The sequence below is a fragment of the Lissotriton vulgaris genome, chromosome 8 (genome assembly GCF_964263255.1).
Source record: "Lissotriton vulgaris chromosome 8, aLisVul1.2, whole genome shotgun sequence".
NCBI lineage: Eukaryota > Metazoa > Chordata > Amphibia > Caudata > Salamandridae > Lissotriton > Lissotriton vulgaris.
Window position 1 is genome coordinate 1371861475 of NC_141696.1, and position 24501 is coordinate 1371885975.

General features: G+C 44.0%; 1 protein-coding gene across 3 annotated transcripts in view; it reads right to left on the bottom strand.

Moving 5' to 3' along the window:
- CRYZL1 (crystallin zeta like 1) overlaps window positions 1-24501 on the bottom strand; it is a 221858-nt gene that overhangs the window by 51087 nt on the left and 146270 nt on the right. For all 3 annotated transcript variants that reach the window (XM_086935343.1, XM_086935341.1, XM_086935342.1), the window contains exon 7: window positions 6692-6825. In XM_086935343.1, the coding sequence (XP_086791469.1) occupies window positions 6692-6825 (134 nt within the window). The remainder of the gene's footprint in view (window positions 1-6691; window positions 6826-24501) is intronic.

The window sequence follows — 24501 nt, forward strand, 5'->3', positions numbered from 1 at the left end:
GTAAGTCTTCCAGTTTTTCTTTCTGATTTTTCCTTTCTAGTTCTAGGTCTTTTTTCTTTTGTATTTCTTGTTCTGCTGCTATTTGAGTGTCAATGAGGTTCATGCTTTTTTCTAGGTCTGTTATTTCTTGTCGCATTTTTTTGTTTTTATATGCTCCTAAGCTTAGCAACTTTCCTCTTAATACGGCTTTATATGTGTCCCAGGATACCTGTTTTGTTGTTCCATTATTATTGTTTTTATTGATTTCAAAAAAGTTTGTGGTTACTAGTTCAATTTCTTTCATAATTTGTTGGTCAAGTAGGATTGCTCTTTCTACCGTGAATCTTCTTTGTATTTCTACTGATTTTATTTGAAGTGTTAATTGGACCGCAGAGTGATCTGATAAATGAGCTGGAAGGTGCATTATGTTTATTACACTACTTGATAAGTTTTGATCAATTAGAAAATAATCAATTCTTGATCTATGCCCCAATTTTTTATTATGAAGCGTGAATGGGTTTGTTGGATGTACCATGTTACAACGCATACCATTACAACTACCTACTGTTACAACGCGACCATTACAACGCATACCATTACAACGCATAGCGCTTTGAGGTGCTGGATAGTGGTAAGTATAATTTACTATTCTAACTCCAGTCCCCGTGGACCCTAGGGAAGGTATTGGATAGTAAATTATACTTATTCCCTATCCTAGAGCGCCCCCCAGCGCAATGCGTTGTAATGGTATGCGTTGTAAAAGTCGCGTTGTAACAGTATTGCGTTGTAACAAATGCGTTGTAACAGGTGTATACCGGTTTGTTTTATCTCCTCTTTCTCTCCAAATGTCTGTTAGTTCTAAGTCCTTTTTAAAAATACTGATCCATTTTCTCATTTTCGGTAAATTTGCGTGTCTCCCTGGTGGGGATCTATCAGTACTTGGGTCCATTATAAGATTAAAATCCCCCCCCCCAAAATTATTGGAGAGGTGGCTTGTATTAATTGAGAGTAGAGTTTCCGTAACGGGTCATCATCGTCTAGATTGGGTCCATAATATCCCACTATTGTGAGGGGGTTGTTCCCTATCAAGACTTTTGCTATTGCCCATCTTCCCTTGTTGTCTACTTCTGCTGAGTCCAGATTAGCTTTGAGTGATTTTTTGATGATTACTGCAACTCCTTTAATATTGCATTTTTATGTGGTGCATACGTGAAAATCTACCCAGTTCAGGGTTTTTATTACTTGATCCCATTCCACTTTTAGTAGGTATGTCTCTTGTAATATTATGATTTTGCTTTCTGATGTTCTGAGATACTCCAAGATTTTGTTTCTTCTGCTTTTTGTTCTCATCCCATTTACATTCCAGGAGAGTATTTTAAAATCTTTGTTTGTTCTCCTCATTTGTCCAGATTTTCCTTGTCATGTGCCCGCCTCGAGCAACCATTTGGTTTACCGTTTATGTAGAAACGCAGTTTGGTATTTACCCATCTTCTTCTACTTTTGAGGATATTTTTTTCTTGGTTTTTTTCCCTATTTTGCGCCCCACCCATTTTCGTGTAATTTTTATGATTTCTTTTTTGAGTTTTACCGTTACCCACCCTGGGGAAGCCTCCATCTTCTTTTCTTTGGGTTAATTCCATAACCCTTAGTGGCTCCGACTTCAAACTCTAATTTTAAGTGATTAAGTGATTTGTGTTTGTTCAGGTATCTGCACCATTATTTATATATGTGCTCAAATATATATATATATATATATATATATATATATATATATATATATATATATATATATATATATATATATATATATATATATATATATATATATTTTTTTTTTTTAACATATTCTAGGGATATTCTTTTTTAACTTATTGGTTCTTCAGCTCGGATTTGGTCTTTTATTAATTCAATGAGTGCTTTGGCTTCTTCTAGGTCTCTTATATTCCTCATTTTATTTCGCCACATGATTCTTAATGAGGGAGGGAATTTCATCTGCACTGTGGCACCAAGTTGTTGGAGTTCTGGCATTAGTTTCCCCAGCTCCCATTGTCTGGTTTGAGAAGCGTTCGACATATCTGATCTAATTTTGAAAGTCCAATTGTCTTTATTGCATGTTCTTTTTTTCAGAGCCTCTCCCAATATTTTTTCTTTCAATACATAAGTTTTAAAATTTACGAGTATTTTTCTTGGTGTTTTCCTCTCTTTGTTTTTACCAAATGGGTCTCTGTGAACCCTTTGTATGTCTTCTTCAAGTAGCACTTTGTCTGCCGAGGGAAAATATTCTGCCAACAGATCTATTATATATTTCTTTATTTCTGTCCCTTCTTGATTTTCTGGCACATTTAGTATCCTTACATTGTTTTTTCTCGCCTGATTTTCAAGCGACTCCATCTTGTCATTTAGTGTCTTGCTCTCTTCCTTCAATGAGTTAATTTCTTTTCGGTTTCTTTCCACCTTTTTATTTAGAGCACCTACTTCGCTTTCTACAGCTGTCACCCTATCACCCAAAGCGTTTAGTTTATTATCTAGTTTCTCACACACTTCCTGAATTTTATCCTGTTTGGCCTCTGATATAGTGAATTTTTCTTTCATCTACATCCATATCTTTTCAAGAAGTTCATCTGTGTGATTTTTGATGTTTTCCTGTGCCCCTTCTTTCTCTTTTTCCACTGTACCTTCATCATCTGTTATTTCCTCCCTTATTTCTACTGCTGGTGTTGGTGTTCCTTTTGTTCCACCCTCAGCCATATTTTCTTTTAATGTCAAGCCTCCTAAGCCCCTGTTTGTTGATTTTTCCGAGTAAATATATGGTGTATCAGTGGTTCGTGCTGTTGTAGAGGTGAACGCGCTTTCCTTTTCTTGCAAGCTAGGGGGTCCTTGAAGTGTCAGATGTAACTGTTTCTGAGCTTGCACTTCCCTTTGTGTACTTTGTTGTGTCTGAACTTTAAAGTAAGTTTTTAAGGATGGAGTCACCCTTATTTTTCCTTTCTGAGACAAGTCCACTTTTCCCCTGGCGGTGAGTGTACCTCTCTCCGTGCTATTTTTTATTTCTAGTTTGTTTAGTTTTCTGGTTCTTTTTTTGCTTTCCCTAGGAGAGATACCCTTTGGATATTGTTCTTGTTTTAGGAAGTTTCTGTTTCTAAGACTATAGCTAGATACAACCTGCTTACTCTGCTTGCTCTGTTGTTCCACTAGTCTAACTTCTTGGTCGCTTCGTAGGTTTTCCCTCTCTTCTGTATCTACATGCCTAAGATTTTTCTCCACTTCAAAATAGCTCTCCCCTTCCACCTCTACCCCTTCCTGTGAATTACTCATATGTTGCTGCTTTGGCTCTTTTCCCGATATTTGTATATTAAATTTAACGGGCTCACCTTTCAATGCAGCTGTGGGGTCCTTGGTAACTTTGTTTTTTTATTTTATATTCCACCTCTAGGGCATGTATGTGTGTCACATGGCACACAAGCCAGAATCAGGGGTGCAACAGGGTGTCAAAGTGACACCCTGTCCCCCTTGACAAATCAGTAAATTTACCGATTCGGTAATTGCCATTGATTCCTATGGGCCTCAGGGCCCATAGGAATCAATGGCAATTACCGAATCGGTAAATACTGATTCGGTAATTACCGAATATTACCGAGTAGGTAATTGTTAAAGAATTATTACCTACATGGCATTTACCGAATTGTAAATACCGAATCGGTAAAATTCGGTATTTACGATTCGGTAAATACCATTTACCTACATATGGCCCCAAGGGTACAGTAACAGGCGTCAACCATACCCATGGTCACAGACCACTCTGGGCAAGAGCAGACCACTGACCAAGACATTGCAGAAACATTTAGACAATATTACGCTTCCCTATATGGGGCACAAAAAATCCCTGAAAAAGGCCCCGCCCAATACTTGCGTGACGTGATGACCGCCAAACTAGTGTAGAGCCAAATTGAAGACCACGAATCTCCGAACAGGCTCGAAGAGGTAATCTCTGCCATTTCTGAGCAAAAGCTCCTTAAATCCCCAGGCCCGGATGGGTTTCCATCCATCTTTTACAAAACATTTTGCGCCACATTGGCCCCGCTATTGGTGAGGGTGTATAACTCGATTGGGTCGTCTTCCCCCATCCGAGCCACGATGTTGGAGGCGCTAGTTACTGTTATACCTAAGCCACTACCGCCCTGTCTCCCTCCTTAATGTAGATCTTAAAACATATATATATATATATATATTTTTTTTTTACTTTATAACTTTTTTAAAACCTTTGTCATTTTCAAAAAAAAGAACAAACAAAACAGTTGCATTACAACAGCACTTAGACGAATTTTGAGCTCCAGAAAATAGCACCACGCAGGGTGCAAATATTTACTGGGATCTTGGCGCAAAGACTCTGCCCTTGTCTTCCGGGGTTGATAGATCCAGACCAGTTGGGTTTTGTTCCAGGCCCCCAGTGATTTGATAATACCAAGTGCCTACTTCACATTATAAACAAATCCGAACGCTTTGAGGTTGAATGCATGAATCTCTCTATAGATGCCGAGAAGGCGTTTGATAGGGTGCAATGGCCCTATCTTAAGGCAACCATGTGCCATTTCAGCTTGCCAGAGAGATTTATAAATGGGGTGCTAGGGGCTTATACCAATCCTACTGCCTCCATCCGGGTAAATGGCTTTACTTCACACCCCTTCCCTATCCAACAAGGAACAAGACTGGGCTGCCCACTCTCACCACTCTTGTTCGCTCTTTACATGGAGCCCATGGCTCAAAGAGTGCATGATGACCCCTTAATATCTGGGGTAAAGTTCGGAGGGGAGGAACACAAAATCAGCCTATACACTGATGATGTAGCAGACACCTTGGAAAGGCCTAGAGATTCCATGCCTGCCCTTATGACCGAACTAGAGCGCTTCGCGCGAGTATCTGGATTTAAGGTCAATGTTCATAAATCACAAGCGCTCAACCTATCTCTCACCCCAGGCACGTTAGAGGCACTTAAACATACGCATCACCTTCACTGGGCTCGAGAACCCATCCCATATTTAGGCCTTTAACTTACAGCCAGCATGCAATCCACCACTTCACTGAACCACACAGCACTTTTAAGACACATACAGTATTACCTCCATAGATTGAGACCACACTTGCGGTCTTGGCTTGGCCGTTTCGCAGCAATAAAAATGGTAATATTCTTAATTAAGACCTTTCCGCTGCACCACCACGCCCCACTCCTCCCTTCCCCCCCCACCACCCACCTCCCTCAGGAGTGCTACATTCGCTGCTGGACGATTTGGAGCGCTTTATTTGGTGAGACCAGAGCCCCAGATTACAAAGAGAACTATGCTATAGGGCTCCAACCAAGGGGCTTAGCAATCCAAAACGTGCACGACTACTACTGGGTGGTGCAGCTGAGACCTCTAGTAGAGTGGTCACTGCCGTCACTGTGGTCACTGAGAAAGACTGACTGTTCATGGACAGAGCCTTAGCTAGATAGCCCTTATGGGGAGTCCCCTTTCTTGCAAAAGCAGCTAGGCCATACAACCTATACTTATCAAAAGTCACGCACTCTACTCCATCAGCTTGGGACAGGGTGGCCATCTCTCAAGGGCTCACTACATTCCTGTCACTAATTACACCGATAGTCCAAAATACCGAGTTCACACCAGGGCTCGATGTAAGAGCATTTGTACAATGGAAAAAGGAGGGCTGCCGGTCAATAGGACACTTCTGTGACGTGGAGGGGCCCCTGTCATTCACTGATTTCCGTACTTAACAAACCCTTCAGGAGAATGAGCGTTTCCGATACCATCAGAACCGACATTGGGTTCTGCAGCTGGAGGTGCGTGGGGGCGCAGAGAGGACCTCTATGCCATTTGAAAAGTGGTTAGTGACGAAACACACAGATTCAAGCCTGACGACAGAACTCTATAAGCTCCTCGGATGCAAACCTGGGACAGACAAATCCCTCGGACACCTGAGATAGGAACGGGAATTGGGCAGGACGCTCTCACAGAAAGAATGAACGGATATCTAATATAGGGCCCGCCATACGGCACGTAGCGTAGCAAATATAGAAACCGCAATGAAAATAGCAACGTATTGTTATCTCACGCCCGCGTCCCAACAGAGGCAACCCGACACGAAGCCCCCTATGCTGGAGAGAGTGTGGCTCGTGGGTAACCCTGATCCATCTACTGTGGGAATGCCCTCAACTTTTAAACTACTGGTCGCAGGTATTAGGTGTATTGATGCCCACTTTGACACCCAGATACCTCGCTTCCCTGCTTACACCCTTTAGGGTCTCCCTGATCCTCTTACCATTCCGCTCAAAACACGGAGGGGCAGGCAGATAGCACTAGCGCTCGGCTGCTTTACAAAATATTCTATCCCATTGGGGGACGACCACCTCACCCACACCGTCAGCCTTTATGATCCTGCCCCTTTCACCTTTTGTTGTCTTTTATATGTTTTCAAACTGCTTCCCTGTCCAACTACTTTTCTCCAATTATTTTTTCAGATCATTTAATTCAAAGGCATTTTTTAAGACCAAATAATTAAAACACTCAGTAATATCACGCAAGATAATCCATTGGAAAGGGGAAGATATTCTGCAGCATATAATACTACACAAATCTGTAGGCCAAAGAAGTGTAAAAGTGGAGGAATATGCAAAATGCTTATTTTAAATCCAAAGTTATTACAGTGAATTAATACTCACACTAGCTCCATCCATTACCAATACAGCTTTTTCAGGAGAGATATGGGAAAGGTAATGTAGGGCTGTATATGCCCGCAATCCATCACGAATGGTCCCAGCAGCGTCATGCCATAATACTTTCTCTGGTTTATGAACTTTAAAAAAAAAAAAGAGGAAGAAAGAAACAAAATTCAAAGAGCTGGTAAAATTGTATAAAATGGATACTTGATATTTGTTTTAAAAATCCAGACACATTTGTGTAGCCTGCAATTAACTTTAATTATAAAGTTCAGTCATGTGACATAGTAAAACAATGTCACTATATATATATTTACATTACACTTGGAGAGTTAAAACACATATATATAGTCATTTCACTGTGTTGAAGCAAATATGTGGCAGTCATCTTTCCAAATGTTTGCACTTACCTTCTGCAAGCATGTCTGAAATAAACCCAGGGGCATTTGTACCATGTCATAAGACTGCGTATAACATATATAATATAAAATATACAAATACAAATACATATATACATATATATTATATATATATATATATATATTATATATATATATATACATATACATATTATATATATATATATATATATATATATATATATATATATATATATATATATATATATATATATATATATATATATATATATATATATATTACCTACTGGTCGCCAGTATTTAGTTATAGTTAGGATTTTTTTCAATGCAAAATCTCAAAATTCTATTTGGAATAACTTTGGCGCCGGTTGACGAATCTGCTTGAAAACTTCCTCAAATTGGCCTCGCGGAGCTCTGGTCCTTCCTTGAAAGTTTCGGGGGGATTCGTCAAGCGGGGGCCGAGATAGAAGGGGGGGTCCCAAAACATGTTTTCCCTATGTTAATTTCCATAGGGCGGTCAAACTCACTTTTAGCCCGAACGGCTGAATGGATTACCACCAAACTTGGCAAAATTGTAGGGACTGGTAGCCCGATGTGCCTTTGCTATGTCTCAAGATATGTGCTCCAGTGGATTTTGAGTAATTTAGGTTCAAAAAAATATATAGATCTATGGCAGCGCCCCGGTACGCGCACCGGGGAGCGCACCGGGCGCGCCACGCGACTTGCGCGCAGAAAGCTGATTGGCGAAACAGTCCGGAGCGGCCGCCATCTTGTGTCTCGGTAGGATCGAGACACAAGAGGTGGCCAAAACAAAGGGGGAAATGACCATAAGGAGGCAGGGTAGACCCACCCTGATCCCCTAGGTTTGATGTGGGGGCTATAAAAGGGCCTCGCGGGGCAAAAAAAAAAAAAAAAAAAAAAAAATTCGATTGTCGCGGAGGGAGCGCCCGGTACGCGCACCGGGAAGCGCACAAAAGAGAAAAAAGAATGCCAGAGTTTAAAATTTTTGGCAATATTTTATAAATGGGAGGTAGTTCTGAAAAGAACTTTTTTTTAATTCTTTTTGTTGTTTTATATTTTTTTATTATTTTTCTGAACTTTTTTTGTATTTTTGAACAATTTTATATTTTTTGGGGGTTTTTTAAGGGAGCAAACAAAAAACAGGGAATTGGAAATGGCTCAACAGGAGCAAAAAAAAGAAAAGAATTACTGCTTCCTTTTCTTGCTGCATTGGTGGTTGTCTACAGCATTATTTATTAAGGTGACACTAAGTTCACCTTAACATAATGTTTTGCCACAGAAAATGCAAACAAATTTGAGGTTGCCAAATTTTTGCTGAAAATTTGGCACCATTTGGCGTTCTTCAGGACCAGAAAGTGAGGGTACAGTAGAGGAAGTGCTGGCCACAGGGGGTGGGTTGTTTCGAAGTTCCTGTACTTCAGCCTGGGCTAAGTTATTGGGATGCCACCTCTCCATGTGGCAGATCATGGTAAAATTACCAAAAGAATATTTCTTTGTGGGATTGCCCCTGGAGAGAACTTTGTCACAAATAAGACAGGTGACTTTGGGGGCATTCACCTTTTTCTGGTCATCAGGAAAAGAAAAGAATTGCCAAATAAAGTGCACTTTAACGTGCCTTTGTCTTGATTCTTCAGGCAGGAAGCGCCTTGGTTGTTGATCCTCCTCCTCTTCTTCCTCCTCTTCTTCTGGTCCTCCAAGAAACTGTGGTGGGGGCCGTCTTTTCTTGGTGGTGGGGGTGCACCAGCTGCAGCAACAAGTGATGCCATTGTTTGCTCAAAAATAGCTCTTGCTCTCTCAATGAAGAAAGTAAGAATGAGGAAAAAAGGAGGGGGCTTTCATTATTTGGAGAAAAAAATGATGAGAACCAATGAAAAGTGTTATTTTCAAGTCACATGACCCGATGCGCTTACGTTACGCGCTCCGGCGCGCTTACGTTACACGCTCCGGGCCGTGCCGCGGAGCGCTTCCGGGTGCGTTTAAGCAGCGCATCATAAGACACATCGCGCGGCTACGCGATACGTCACGCTTACGCGACACGTCACGATGTTGTTTTCGATCGCGACATTGGCGCTAACGGGACGCTTCCCGGTTCGCGCACCGGGGCGCTTCAAAATACTACGCTTTCCGGGGCGCTCACCGGGAGCGTTCCAGGGCAAAAAAAAAAAATATATATACAAAAAAAAAATTGGAAAAATTGTAAGGACTGGTAGCCCGATGTGCCTTTGCTATGTCTCAAGATATATGCTCCAGTTGTTTTTAAGAAAATTAACTTTAAAAAAAATATATATTGGGCTACATTGGGCTATATATATGTTAGAGCCCAAATGTAGCCCAATGTAGCCCAAAGATGGCCACCAGAGACAAAAAAATACAAATGTAGCCCAAATATCAGCCAGATGTAGCGCAACTATAGCCCAATCACAGTATGTACCAGAGTGTTCTAAAGAACAACTAGAGCGCTAACAGTCTTACTTCTAAAGTGAGACTTATAGTTAGGAAGTAGCATTAAAAAAACCTTTGAAATTCACTGAAAAAACCATAGGGTTCACACCAGTTATAGTTAGCGGGAAATTTTACTGACATAAAACCAATGAAATTCCACGTTATAGTTAGTTGGACTCACTATAACTTGCGCGCCTGCAATGCACTGCTGATGACGTCACATATTACATCACTCATGACATGGTCAGTGACATCACTCATGCCATCACTGATGACACCATCCTTGTTACAAAGTGGCAGACCTCTTATCAGCATAAAATAACCTTTGACACACACATTCAAAAATAGAAACTAACATTTTCTTAAAAAAGGAGAAACCAATACCAATTACAACAACTTATTAGGTAATTCCAACATCTACATACACATCCACTCATTCACCAACAGTTCTATATAGTCATTCATATATATATTCACTCATCGTATGTAGTGATAGACCTATACATCCTGTTACACACCGACAGTCATCCAAAAGTTATTCACACACATATTCACACATGCAAAAAAACTATTGAACATCCATTTATTTGCATATACAGCTATACACACACTACCACTTTACTTCTAAGGAAACTTACACATACTTACTCTCTTAAACAATCACTTATAGAAACACATACTTATTTAAACAGGAACTCTTACAATCTCTCACTCTCACATATACTCACTTATATACATCAATACTCACATATACTAGATTAAAACATATGTCGTTACTGAAAAAGACAATAGTGAGACAGTCGTTCACTCACCAACACACACATATACACACTCATCCATCCATACAGTCCTGTACATCCTGTACATATGCTGTCTTCAAAACACATACAAACCATCCCATACAGCCACTTATACACGAAGTGAAACACTGATACATACATTTCAATATTTAAAAGTTACTTGCTAATATATGTATTCACTAAGATACACTTAATAAGGCAGTTAACCAATCAATTCCTTTAAAAACAAACATCCATTTACACACTTATTTAACCATTTATTCTTCCTTCGACCTTTACAAATACATATATAAAACATATATTTTTCAGAAAGACACACATTCACTGGATGGTGTCATCAGTGATGTCATGAGTGATGTCACTGACCATGTCATGAGTGATGTAATATGTGACGTCATCAGCAGTGCATTGCAGGCGCACAAGTTATAATGAGTCCAACTAACTATAACGTGGAATTTCATTGGTTTTATGTCAGTAAAATTTCCCGCTAACTATAACTGGTGTGAAACCTATGGTTTTTTTCATTGAATATATATATATATATATATATATATATATATATGAGACATTGTCGAAGGCTGCAGAGGTTGAGCAGGATAAGGGTCATTGTTTCTCCTTGGTCCATGATGATTCGAATGCCTTTGGGGGCCGCGACGAGTGCTGTTTCGGTGCTGTGGTTCTTGCTGAATCCTGATTGAGTGTTATCTGGAAGATGGTGAAGTTCTAGGTGGGTTGTGAGTTGCTTGTTGATGGCATTTCCAATCACTTTAGCTGGCTAGGCGAGCAGGGAGACAGGTCAGAAGTTGCTCCGTTGATTTGGATCTGCGGTGGGCTTCTTGAGGGCGTTAATTTCTTCCTGTTTCCATTAATCCCAGAAAGTGGTGGACTTGAAGGTGGTGATGATGTGGGTCAAACTGGTGTGGATTGGTGATGTTCCCAGGTTGTGGTAGCGGTGAGGGCATGGGTCCATTGGGCTCCTGAGTGGATGGTCTGTATGACTGGTCCTGTGGTGTTTCTGGCAGGTTGTCCATTCCGTCAGTTGTCCATCTTGGTTGGTGGTGGGTAGGTTAGCAATGAGTTCTCTGGGGTTGGGTTGGTGTTCGAAGTTGCTATAGATATTTGTAATTTTGCTGTGAAAGAAGTTGGATAGGGTGTTGCAGGGTTGTTTGGGGGCAGCAATGTTGCTAACAGTGGCTGAGGGTGCCTAGGGCTGACGGCAAAGTGAAATCCTTGACTATCAAGAAGATCTCCTTGCAGCAGTTAGAGTACGATGCGTTCCACTAGTGCTTTTTCCTTGGTGTCTCTTATTTGGTGATAGCGTCTTAGTCAGCCATGTAGGTAGTTGTGTTGGTAGGGTCGTGGCTGGCTCTCCATTTCTTTTTTAACTGTTTGCAGTGCCGTTTGGTGTCTCAGAGTTCTCCTGTGTACCAGCTGGCCTGCTTATTTGATCTATGATACTTGTTGGGTTTGATGGGTGTGAGGGAGTCCGCGTAGTTCTGATCAAGTTGTTGATGTCCTTGTCAAGGTTGTCTGTGGGGCAGGGTTGATCCGTGCCGAGGGCGCTGAAACAGTCTGTTTTTCTCATTTTGGCCCAGCTGCAGCTTGGAGTGCTGAACCTGGTAAGCATGTTGACTTGAGGTGTGTTGATTTGGAAGTGGATGATGACATGGTCAGTTCATGTGAACAATGAGGTGGAATTGTACTTGATACCCTCACTTGTGGTGAAGATGAGGTTCCGTTTGTTGGATCTGAGACGAGCTAGGCGAATCCAATTTGTGTATATATATATATATACATATATATGTGTGTGTGAAAAACAACAAAAGGGAGTGATAGTGAGTAGGAACACATTGCCTGCATGTAACAGCGCCATTACCCCAGAGTGTCTTGGTAGTTGTAGTTCAGTTTTCACACAAAGTCCATCATGTTATTTTTCAGCTAATGGCGTCTTTTGAAATCATGTCTCTAGACACCAGTGTTTACGTATTCCTCCCTCATCAGAAGGAGAATATATACGGGTTGCTGGACATGCTGTCAATTTTCTTAGGTATAATCCCACTCAAAGTGTGCAGGAGTTCCAAAGCTCGACAGCTTAGGGGTGATCAAGAGAGCCTTTTAACAGTAAAAGTGGGTAGAAACACACTGCCTGCATGTAACAGCGCCATTACCCCATGACATCTTGGTAGTTGTAGTTCAGTTTTCTTATTCCTGGCCATCCAGACCAGAGAGGCAAAGGTCCAGGTGTGAGTTCATGTCTCTGCCTAATAGGTCCGATATGCGACTCACTATTTCTGTACAGGTCCTCAGAATATCTAGGCACTCCCACACCGTGTGTTAGAAGGACACTTATGGCTTAACGCACAGAAGGCACACTGCCCACGAGCCCGGGAACATGCCCCTGATACGCCTGGGTAATTAGATATGTATGACGCAGGTAGTAAAACTGCAAGAGCCTGAATCTAGAGCTACAAGAGATTTCTTAGGTGTATCTTTTGGTGACAGACATCTATTTATCTGACATGTCAGTCTGAAAGCACTGCGCCCATTTAGCCCGTAAATATTTGGTCTTGTCAGCTGCTCTGCGCCCTCCCCTAGGCATCAGTAGGGAGTGCAGTACTATGCTCATAGGTGGCTCTACTTGGCCAAGGTGTTGGCCAGCGTATGTATCACTGCACCGTCAGCCATGAAATGACCCAGTCCAAGCCCATAAATATCAATCATTTGCGCAAACGTGCACACTTTGCCTTGGTCATAAATGCCAGCTCTGGTCCATGAGTGTGTATCAAACGCGATGGCAAGGTCATTTGTACAGAGACCTCTCGTAGCAAGAGTGACACAGAGTACGGATTGGGGCTGCATCCGACGCACATGTATTTGGCCCAGCAGTTTTTGTGACCATGTAGGCTCTTGGTAGCCACAACTCAGGCGGCCTGCTAGTGAAAAACCACTCTACTATTCTGTCATGCCTAATTGGTCGCTCATTTTATGTCCTGGGCTGGCAGGAGTGTGTAACCAACGCATTGGCCACTTCAGTTGTGCTGTTGTATAATACTATTTTTTTGGGAAAACAAAAATGGTCCTGTGCAAGAAAGAATCATGTAAATGAATACAGACACAGTGGATTCTATATTAAAGTGACTTGTCCAGCCATCAGTGGTCAGCAAGTATATTTATAGTATAAAGCAAAATACACAGAGAATATCCTTCGACACTCTCACAGTGTGGGGCACAAGCCTCTACCTCAATTATACAAGAACACTTTTGTACATTCAAAGTGAGACAGAAAGGGCTTTTTAGGCAAAAAAGCTTCAGTTGTTCATTAGATCTCAATGTGAACAGATATTCAAAAATGCACCGTTACATCAACACAGTACATGGTTTACACACTGTATATGGCACATGAATTGGTCGACGGCGTTTCGATCCCACATTTAGATAGCTGGGATCATCATCAAGACATTACATAAATGCCTATTAGTTATAAGCCTCATGAACCTAAAAATTGTGAGAAAAAAGAAGAGTAAGGAAGGTCTTTTTAAAAAAAAAATTGGACTGAACAAGGTGGTACGTGCACAGAAGTGAATATTGACTGGGTGCACAAACTATGCGAATTGCCGTTGTGGAGAATTCAGATAAGCTTGCAGTGACTACTGAGGTGAAGTCGTCGTGAAAGAGTGCATGCTCCCCGTGTTCGAGGATCCTCCATAATCACGATATGGTCACGCTGGCTCCTCGAACACGGGGAGCTGGTATTTTTCCACCACGAATGACAGCAGGAATACTGCCCGATCATGGTAAGATCACGCTGGCTCTTCGAACATGGGGAGCATGCACTCTTTCACGACGACTTCACCTCAGTAGTCACTGCAAGCTTTTCTGAATTCTCCACAGCGGCAATTCGCAGAGTTTGTGCACCCAGTGAATATTCACTTCTGTGCACGTACCACCATGTTCAGTCCAATTCTTTTTAAAAAAAGACCTTCCTTACTCTTCTTTTTACTCACAATTTTTTTTTTTTTTTTGGGTTGTAAGACTTTATTTGCAATTGCCAAAAATATATCGTAGTTCAGTATAACCCGGTGGTTCGTCGTTATCCATACATAAATTCACCTGCATTGTTACACAGCTCTTCAGCCGACAACCTTCCAGTCCGGCAGCATTTGTTGACAATTTACATAGGGTATTCGCATAGTATGTATGTAATATGACTAGTCTTACTTTTATTTATTATTTAACAAAACTTTAGACTCGTTAAGTTTAGATGTTTACTGACATTAAAGGCAATGTACGTTAAGCACTTCATGCTGGTTGGGAGTCCCGGGCATCCCTCCAAACCCCTCTCCTGTCCCCATGTCCTAGTGGAACTTAAATGCGTTCGTGTCCCAGTCCCCCTCCCGACTCCTCTCAACAGTCCTCTAATGTATCAGTCATCCATCCCTTCTTCGTCCCCTGAACTATCTATGTCTTCTTCAAGTAAAGGTTCGCACAGATCCCCCCCTATAACTGTTCCACGGTTGCCAGATCTTATTTCATTTGCGAGGGTTAGCTCTCATTTTGTATACTGCTCGCTCAATCACCATAAGTCTGTCCATAGCCCTGCACCACTGCGCTAAAGTCGGTGTCTCCGCCACTCCCCATTTCTGCGCTATATCCTGCTTGGCAACCATGACTTCAATCGTTACCCATTGCTGCCCCTGACGCGTCAGATCACTTCTTCCCCACACATTCAACATGCATACCCGTGGGTCAGGTCCAAGTGATGTCTCTAGGGTTTGGGAAATGGTGCGCATGACTTGTCGCCAGTAGTCAGTGATAATCGGGCAGCCCCAAAGTGTGTGTATCAGCGTCCCTTCCTCACCACAACCTCTAAGGCAGTCCGGGTGCTCCGCTCTGTGTATTTTATGTAGGGTGGTTCTAGTATAGTAGACTCTGTGCAGTATCTTAAAATGCACCAGTCTAAATCTGGCTGAAACGCCTGCCTCTCGCGGCGATGCCAACGCGGCGTTCCAGTCCGTCTCATCCATGACACCTAGCTCAGTCTCCCATTTCTCTTTTAGCTTAAGCAGAGGGTCTGGAAGATTATTCAGTAGTTTTCGGTAGGTGAGGGATGTGGCGCCTGTTTGCATAAAATCAGTGACCAAACGGTCCTCTAACGGTGAAGATTCGGGGACTGTCAACCCTGGCTCGATAACTGTCATCAATGCATGCCGTATTTGTATGTATCTGTAGGTTTCGTGGGAGCCCAACTCATACTGCTACTGCAATTGTGAGAAAGAGACCATCCCGTTGCTGGTCCATAAATCTCCCACTGTTGTGATTCCAATATTATCCCATTGGGTAAATCCCTTACTAAATCTCAGGCAGCCGAGCTGTTTGGCGTCTCACAATGATGTAAGTTTAGTTCTAACCCCACTCCATTTGAGTCGTGTCTGTGCCTTATGCCAGAGCAGCACAGTGTGTCTGGTTGGGCCAATCAACTTCGCCGTGAGACCTTGATTATATAATGGGGCCAGGAGGCTGTGTGTACCTAGTTGTGCTCTGTCTGCTAGATACGCCGGGTCGTTCTGCGGGGCGTGGATCCACTGGTTTATCACCTTAAGTTGTGATGCCCAGTAATACAACTGTATATTTGGCAGGGCTATTCCCCCGTCATACCATCCTCGATTAAGTTTTATATGTGCCACCCTGGCTGGGCGCTCTCCCCATAACAGACCTGTCACCACCGCAGTCACTTTCCGGAAATAAGAAGGTGGTACCACAACCGGGGTGTTTTCCAGTATATACAGGAGACGTGGCAACGCCATCATTTTAAACAATGATTCAGAAAAGGGGGTGGTGATGAACAGAGTGTCTGAATTAAGCAGACCACTCTTACCCAGTCCAAAGATCAGGGCTTGATCCATCACCGTTTTTTAGCTCACTGCACCATCCCAGCTCAGAACTTGGCTATATGCAAATTAGTCTGACCCTGGCCCAGTGCATCATGGGAACAGGGCAGACCAAACTACCAAGCCAATTCTTATACTGGGAAGGAAACAAGCTACCGGGGACCGGTTTCTGGCATTTCAGCCCTCTTCGGCCCGGCTTGCTTGAATCCTGTGGGAAGGAAACAAGCTACCGGGGACCGGTTTCTGGCATTTCAGCCCTCTTCGGCCCGGCTTGCTTGAATCCTTTTTGGCCACTATAGGTGTGGCAGGGTATACTCAGACATGAGTCCCTTTCTCACTGCTCCATCAGGATTCAAGCAAGCCGGGCCGAAGACGGCTGAAATGCCAGAAACCGGTCCCCGGTAGCTTGTCTCTTTTCTGGTGAAGAATTGGCTTGGTAGTTTAGTCTGCCCTGTTCCCATGATGCACTGGGCCAGGGACAGACTGATTTGCATATAGCCAGGTTCTGAGCTGGGATGGGGCAGTGAGATAAATAACGGTGATGGATCAAGCCCTGATCTTTGGACTGGGTAAGAGTGGTCTGCTTAATTCAGACACTCTGTTCATCACCACCCCCTTTTCTAAATCGTTTTTGGCCACTATAGGTGTGGCAGGGTATACTCAGACATGAGTCCCTTTCTCACTGCTCCATCAGGATTCAAGCAAGCCGGGCCGAAGACGGCTGAAATGCCAGAAACCGGTCCCCGGTAGCTTGTCTCCTTTCTGGTGAAGAGTTGGCTTGGTAGTTTAGTCTGCCCTGTTCCCATGATGCACTGGGCCAGGGACAGACTGATTTGCATATAGCCAGGTTCTGAGCTGGGATTGGGCAGTGAGATAAATAACGGTGATGGATCAAGCCCTGATCTTTGGACTGGGTAAGAGTGGTCTGCTTAATTCAGACACTCTGTTCATCACCACCCCCTTTTCTAAATCGTTTTTGGCCACTATAGGTGTGGCAGGGTATACTCAGACATGAGTCCCTTTCTCTCTGCTCCATCAGGATTCAAGCAAGCCGGGCCGAAGACGGCTGAAATTCCAGAAACCGGTCCCCGGTAGCTTGTCTCCTTTCTGGTGAAGAATTGGCTTGGTAGTTTAGTCTGCCCTGTTCCCATGATGCACTGGGCCAGGGACAGACTGATTTGCATATAGCCAGGTTCTGAGCTGGGATGGGGCAGTGAGATAAATAACGGTGATGGATCAAGCCCAGATCTTTGGACTGGGTAAGAGTGGTCTGCTTAATTCAGACACTCTGTTCATCACCATCCCCTTTTCTAAATAATTTTAAACAATGCCGCTCGTCCCAGCAGTGTTAGAGGGAGGGCTTTCCAATGTCTCACGTCTGCCTTCAAGCGAGCGAGTGGCGGTAGTAAGTTCTGCTCATAGAATACCTCCGCGTCTCGAGTGACGTAGACGCCCAGATATTTAAACGGGGTATTTGCAATCGTCAATGGGCAGTCACTAGGAAGGTTCGGAGCAGGACCCTGTAATAGGTAGATGACCGATTTTGTCCAGTTAATCGTATAGCCAGAGTTTATTCCATGCGTATCGCATAGCGCCAACAACCTCGGGATGCCGGCCTCCGGGTCAGACAGATAGATTAGCATGTCATCGGCATATAGGGAAACTCTATCTTCCCAATTGTCTCCCCACTGCACTCCTTTCAATAATGGGGTAGTCCTAAGGACCGTGGCCAATGGTTCTAGGACCAAAGCGAACAGTAGGGGGGAGAGTGGGCATCCCTGCCGCGTCCCTCTGGCTAGAGGGATTTCTCGGGAGATGTGGCCATTGGCAGCTACGTGTGCGACAGGATCCGCGTATAATAGTCTTATCCAGGAGATGAACCTGGGACCAAAGCCCATATGGGCTAGTACTGCGATGAGGTGGTGCCATTCCACCATATCGAACGCCATTCTGGCATCTAATGATAGTATGGCTGCCGGGTCTATCAGCATGTGGGCTCTCGCTAGTGCTCCGTGCAAGCGTCTGAGGTTCAAAGCCGTGCTTCTATGTGGCATGAAGCCCGACTGGTCTGGGTGAATCAGGTGTGGGAGGTGGGGCATTAGTCTATTGGCTAGCAGTTTCGCCAAAATTTTTGCTTCTGCATTAAGAAGTGAAATCGGACGGTATGAGGTGCATTCAGTGGGTGACTTACCTGGTTTCGGAATGGCCACGATGGTCGCCATTCGTTTATCCAGGGGCAAGGTTCCCCTCTCCTGACTCTCCACAAACATGGCTAGCAGGGGTTTGCACAGCACGTCTGTCATAGTCTGAAACCATTCAATCGGGATCCCATTGGGGCCCAGCGCCTTGCCCGTGCGAAGCGCATTGATTGCCGTCCGTATCTCTTCCACTGATAGGTCTGCCTCTAGGTCGTCCACAGCCTCCTGTGGCAGGGTCTCGGTCTGTACATTAGTAAGCGCCGATATCGCCGCCTCCGCTGTATACCCCTTGGAAGTGATCAGCTAGGATGTCTATAATTTCGGAGGGGCGTGAGTGTATCAGTCCCTCCGCATCTCTTAATTGCAGTATGTTTCTGCTGCCTTCCTTTTTTTTATCTAGCCATGCCAGGAGTTTACTGGCTTTGTCCCCTATATCATACACCCTGTGTGCTGTCGCCTCTATGTTCTCAACCGTCCGTCGCCGAAGGTGGTCGTCATGTAATTGTTGGCAGAGGCGAAGTGTGTGAAGCGTATCCTATGTTGGGTCTGCCATGTGCTCCGCGTTAGCCTTTTCCAGTTTCAGTTCTAAATCTATCAGTTCCTGTTTTTGCGTACGTTTATGTCCTGCTATCGTCACAATCGCCTGCCCCCGTAACACTGTTTTATAGGCCTCCCATAAGGTCGTGGGGGATGTTACAGAGTCTGTATTTTCAGAAAAGTAGTACTTGGTCGTTGTTTTCAAGACCTTACGGATGTGAGGGACCCTAAGATACCCTGGGTAAATTGGATATATTCTTTTGCGTGTACTTTCAGAACATGACAAGCTTAACGTTAGTGAAGAGTGGTCTGATATACCCCGGGGTCTAATCATCATGTCACTTATTGTGAGGCGGCCCTCTCCCAGTATGAGGAAGTAGTCAATACGGGATAGGCTGTTATGAGTTGCCGAGTAATAAGTGTATTGTTGGTCTTCAGGGTTAAGACGCTGCCATACGTCCTGTAGACCTTGTGCCTCCATGAATTCACTAAAGCGGGATGGGCCGGGCGTCTGGGTTTGGACCGGAAACCTATCCTGTGTATTATGAGCTACCGCGTTAAAGTCTCCCCCCACTACTAGATCACCCTCCGGGAGTTCTAACAGGAACCTACCCAAGTCTGGAAGTGCGGCCGCATGCAGCGCCGGTGGAATATAGACAGACACTATGTTAAGGGGTGTTCCTTCCCATTGCCCACATGCCACTGCAAAGCGGCCGTGATCATCAGTTTTGGTGGTCTGTAGTATGAACCGGTATGTCTTCTTCATTAAAATACCTGTCCCCGGGGATACCGAAGTGAAGTCTGAGTGGACTATCATGCGGTAACCTTGTCTATCTAGTGCCTTGCTGGTCCCACCCACTAGATGTGTTTCCTGTAAGAGGACCAGATCATGATTTATCCTTCTGATGTTCTGCAGAACCAACCCTCTCTTTATCTTGTCCCCCAGTCTCCTCATATTCCAGGACATCAATTGCAGTGGAGCCACCGGCCCCGAATGAGGACTCCTCTCTATGTTATTAGTCTGTGCAACTTGTGCCATCGCTTAATTGTAGAGACGGACATGAACTCCAGATGGAACGGCATCAGTAGTCCCGGTCTATGTCTATCCATACGATTGTTAATGTTTGCCTGTAGTGGTGGGTCTATTTGTACCTTGGACTGATGCCATCGTGTCCGGTGTGTGTCAACCAGCACATTGTGCCATGTGATGTACCTCGCATATTCCTTAAGAGTCAAACAGTTCAAACAATCAAACTTTAATACCCCCCCTTTACCCCATAGTCTCCCCCCACCCTGCCCCCCTGCTAAACGGACTTTGAACTGCCCGCCACCCCAATTTAGCAGAGTGCCTAACCCAACCCACATATAAACTCAAAGTTACTTGCTCGTTGGGGGTGAAGAACACTCCGGAGTCAGCGACCCCTCATACCCTCCTCGGAGGTCCTCAGCCCAGTGTCCATGGCAGCCCAGTCGGCAGTTCCATCACAAATAAATGTTCCTTACCCACCGGACTGTTATTCTTCCGTCTCTATGTCCCCGTTGACACTGTCTCTTGTTGGTGAGCATCTCGCTGCCTCAGGTGAGGTAATATGAATTTTTATGGTCAATTGTGTCCCCTAACGTGAACCCCACCGTCTCCATGTACGAGCTTAAAGTGCATGTAACTTCCCTCCTCGACCTGCTATGAAGACGCAAATACATTTGCGTCCAACTTTAATATGTCCTCTTTCAGATCCACCATGAATGGATCGATAATTCAGTTCCTAAGTATGCCTTGCCAACGTCTTTTCATGGTGTACTTCCACGTTTTCCTAGCCCTGCAGAGCTAGGCCCTGATTTCTGCCATCGAGCCTTTTCTGCTCTCTGCCTCCTGAAAGCTGCAACGTGGGATACATCCCTGACCTCTGTCCTACTCCCTGCATGGCGAGCGGTGCCCAGCTCGGCCTGCTTGCCTGCCAAAGACAGTATTTTGCCTTCAAGTTATCAGTATAGCCGAGTTCAGCTCCTTGAAAACACATTCCAGTCTAGCAGAATAGATAAACATTTCCCCGGCTGCAGAGCAAAGGGCCCGGCCTTTCTGTCTCCATGCAAGTAATTCATTGCTCCTGTTACCATGGTAGGCCCATGGCCCCTCGCATTACACGCAGACACGTAGTCACATATGCACGCATTAATAGTCAGTATAGAGTAGCCTCTGCCCAAGAGACCTTTCTTTCTAGATAATATAGTTCCCCAAACACAAGATATCAGATATGATTTAGGAACGAGTCGATCTGACATGCCAGACTTCTGTCTCTTTCTTCTAGTGCTAAATGTCAAATCCCCTGCACCCTCCAGCCTCACGTCAGTCACACGTCATGCTGCTGCGCGTGCATCCTTGCTACAGATTTCTGCTAACATTGCAAGATTCCACTATGTATCCACCCACTTGTGACACTTTCATGTGACGTTTCTAGCACACACCTCTGTGTACGCCCTCGTGCACGCCTTTCTGTTACGTACATGTGTTCTTATCTCGTTTCTCTCAGCTGTTACGCCTTCTTTATCCATCACCATTATATGCATTTACTATATATATTGTATTCTGTTAATAAAGTATTGTCTATCCCTTCCTGAACCTTAATGGTGAAAGGAACATGATACCCTGGTTCGAACCATTCCATTTTATGGAATAAAACCCTTATAAACTCAGATATCACGGATTCTGCCTCTTATTTCCGATTGGGTTATTTTATTGGACTTTACTGCATAGAAATTCCGACGGTAAATATTTATTTACCACATTAATTTGGCGCCCGAACAGGGACCCCTCCCCCACCTTACATGCCGGCGGTGCGTTGCAGGCCTAGCCCCCTGCCACAGCCGTGATGGACAATTACGCGTACCCGCAGGATTTCCTGTATCTCCCTCAGGCCAACGGAGGTGACTGAGACTGCGATCGACACCCAGACGAGGCGGTGAGGAGTGCGGAGGATCCCGACCAGAGCCCAGCCGAGAGAGCAGGATCCGAGGTGTTTAGAGGCCCACCAGTTCCGACGTGCCTGTGACGTCACAAGTCGAGTCGAGTCCAGTCCGGTCCAGCCCAGACGAGTTTTCCGAGGCCTTCCGTTCCGTGCTTCCCGGTGAGTACCGTTGCTGGGGACGCATCTAGACAGGTGCATTACTATGTATCCGGTCAAGACGGGTTTGGGTACACAGACCCGGTCTGCACTGTTTTAGCAGTGTATCTGTACTGTTTAGCAGTATATCAAGTAATTCGTGTCTTCAACGGTTCGATTTTTTGTTTTCGTTATAGAATTCAAGCATAGTTAATATGTGTTCAAAATGTTTCTATGTGATTAATGTCGTGGTGTGAGTGACTGTTTGATATACATTACCGTGTTTCTGTGTCAAAAGTGTGTTCAGGTTCGAGTAAGTGTCAAGTACCAAATATCAAGATGCCATTGTTTTCCAAATTAAGACAGTTAGGAACTAGGAAAGGGATACTAGAGGAAACGATTCCTGTCCCACCTAGGGACACTCCCGGAAATTTTATGTACCATAAGCACGGCTTAGATGCCATATTATATCTAGATTTATGGGTCGATTATACTAAGAACCTAGACGAGAAATATAGATGGCCCGTTACAGGGACATGGGATGCAGATTGCATCATGAGAGTAGAAGAAGCGCTATGGAAAAAGAAGGCCAGACAATCTCAGAAAGACGCCATAGAATTGTGGCGTAAAGAATCGCATAGACGTACAGAGAAAGAATACAGAAAAGCAGAAAAACATAGAGAAGATTCAGATAAAGCCCGAGAAAACGTACTAGTTGAAGAAGGAATACGAGTTAAAGCAGAACAAGTAGACCGACAACGAAACACCCTTGTGAATGGTATGTATCCCCTTTTGGCCGAGGGTTTACCTAAGGCCACTCCGGAAATACCAAAAGATCTGCCTCCTCCATTGGTTCCGACTAAAGTACGTCACAAGACTGCAGCAGACATTTTTATTTCTTCCTATTTAGACGATGTAGCTCCTACATATACTACTACACCTGCCCATGTACCCGCACCACCTGTACCCGTTGACGGCCTCCTACCCCATGATCATCCGCCCCCAGGTCCGCAACAGCAGATCCCTCCAGTTCCGCTACCCGCACCCGTTCCCGTTGTCCCCCCCCGGTATCCAACAAATGCATCCATTAAATCCTTTTGGGACTGGCGTGGTCCAGGACCCAACCCAGCTACAGCAGGTACCGACCCTACAACCAGATTATGCTCAAGCCTCCGCTTTAGGGGGTGCTACAGGAGGTTATCAAACACCCCCACAGTTACACCGAGTTACAATGAGAGATTTAGCAAAGGCTCGGACACCGAAAGGCGTTCCGGCCGAATTACTTAGAAGAGAACTTACAGACTGCAGATATGACTCAGTGCCTGGTACGTCAGGACCCATGTTGTTAGCGTCCATACGTTTGAGACGCGTTACAGATTATTTGATGCTACTACCAGAAATGCCAGAACACCTAGACAAATTGTATTATTTTATTAGAACAGGAGAAGGACCGGAGTCTGTTGCTGAAGCCATGTCACGTCAGAAAGTTGAGACTAAAGGTTTAATAATGCGATTTTTGGTTAATTGTTTAATAAGAGAACAAGATCAGGCAGGTTTTCCGCAAAGTGAGATGAATAGACTGATTAGATGGAGCCAGAATATGTCGGAGGGTAAACATGATAAGGAGAACAGTGTGCATCATATGGTTAGAAAGATCCGTAAAGAAATTATAGATCTACATGCCCAGCGAGCACCTGAAGAAGAACTTGAATTAGACGATCCAACTTCCTCGCAAGAGGAGGATGATATAGAGGATCTAGCAGAAACGTCGCAACAGTCAGACAAAGAGATAATAGCATATGTAGGTAAGGGAAAATACCTTAAGAAAACAATACGTCCAGAAAGTAAAAGACTTTTTCTTTCTGCTATATCAAATCCGAGTTCTCCTGAACATATGTTTCAGGCTACCGATAAAATACTTCAAGATCGAATGGGGTACCATGTACTTAATTCCATGGATGAACAAGAACTAGCTCGGTCCGCAGTACAATGGGCTAACAATTCCAGTACATATAATGATGATACAGTAGCACAGACGTTTTTGAACCTTTCCCCTGATGAACAAAAATTAGCTGGTATATACATGATTCAACATCTCATGACGTTGTTTAAAAGCCAACATTCTGACCCAGGTCCCTTACCGGATATATTAGTAGAACTGCTCTCGAATAGATGGAGAGGCCTAGGTACTGATTTAATTAAAGAAATTCTAGAACATCGACACAAATATAGTGCTTTTCTGAAACCTCAGTTTATGTCAGCTCCACCACCCTCAGAAAGAAAAATGTTTTACTTTGACAGACAGAATCCCTTACGGGAAGTACATCCGGTCAGAAAGGACGATAACACACTAGAACGTGTATTCGTATATACACCCATCACTAAAATGGAATTATTGGAAATGAAGAAAATAGTGCCCAGTCATGATAAAGACCCTGCAGGTTTTCAC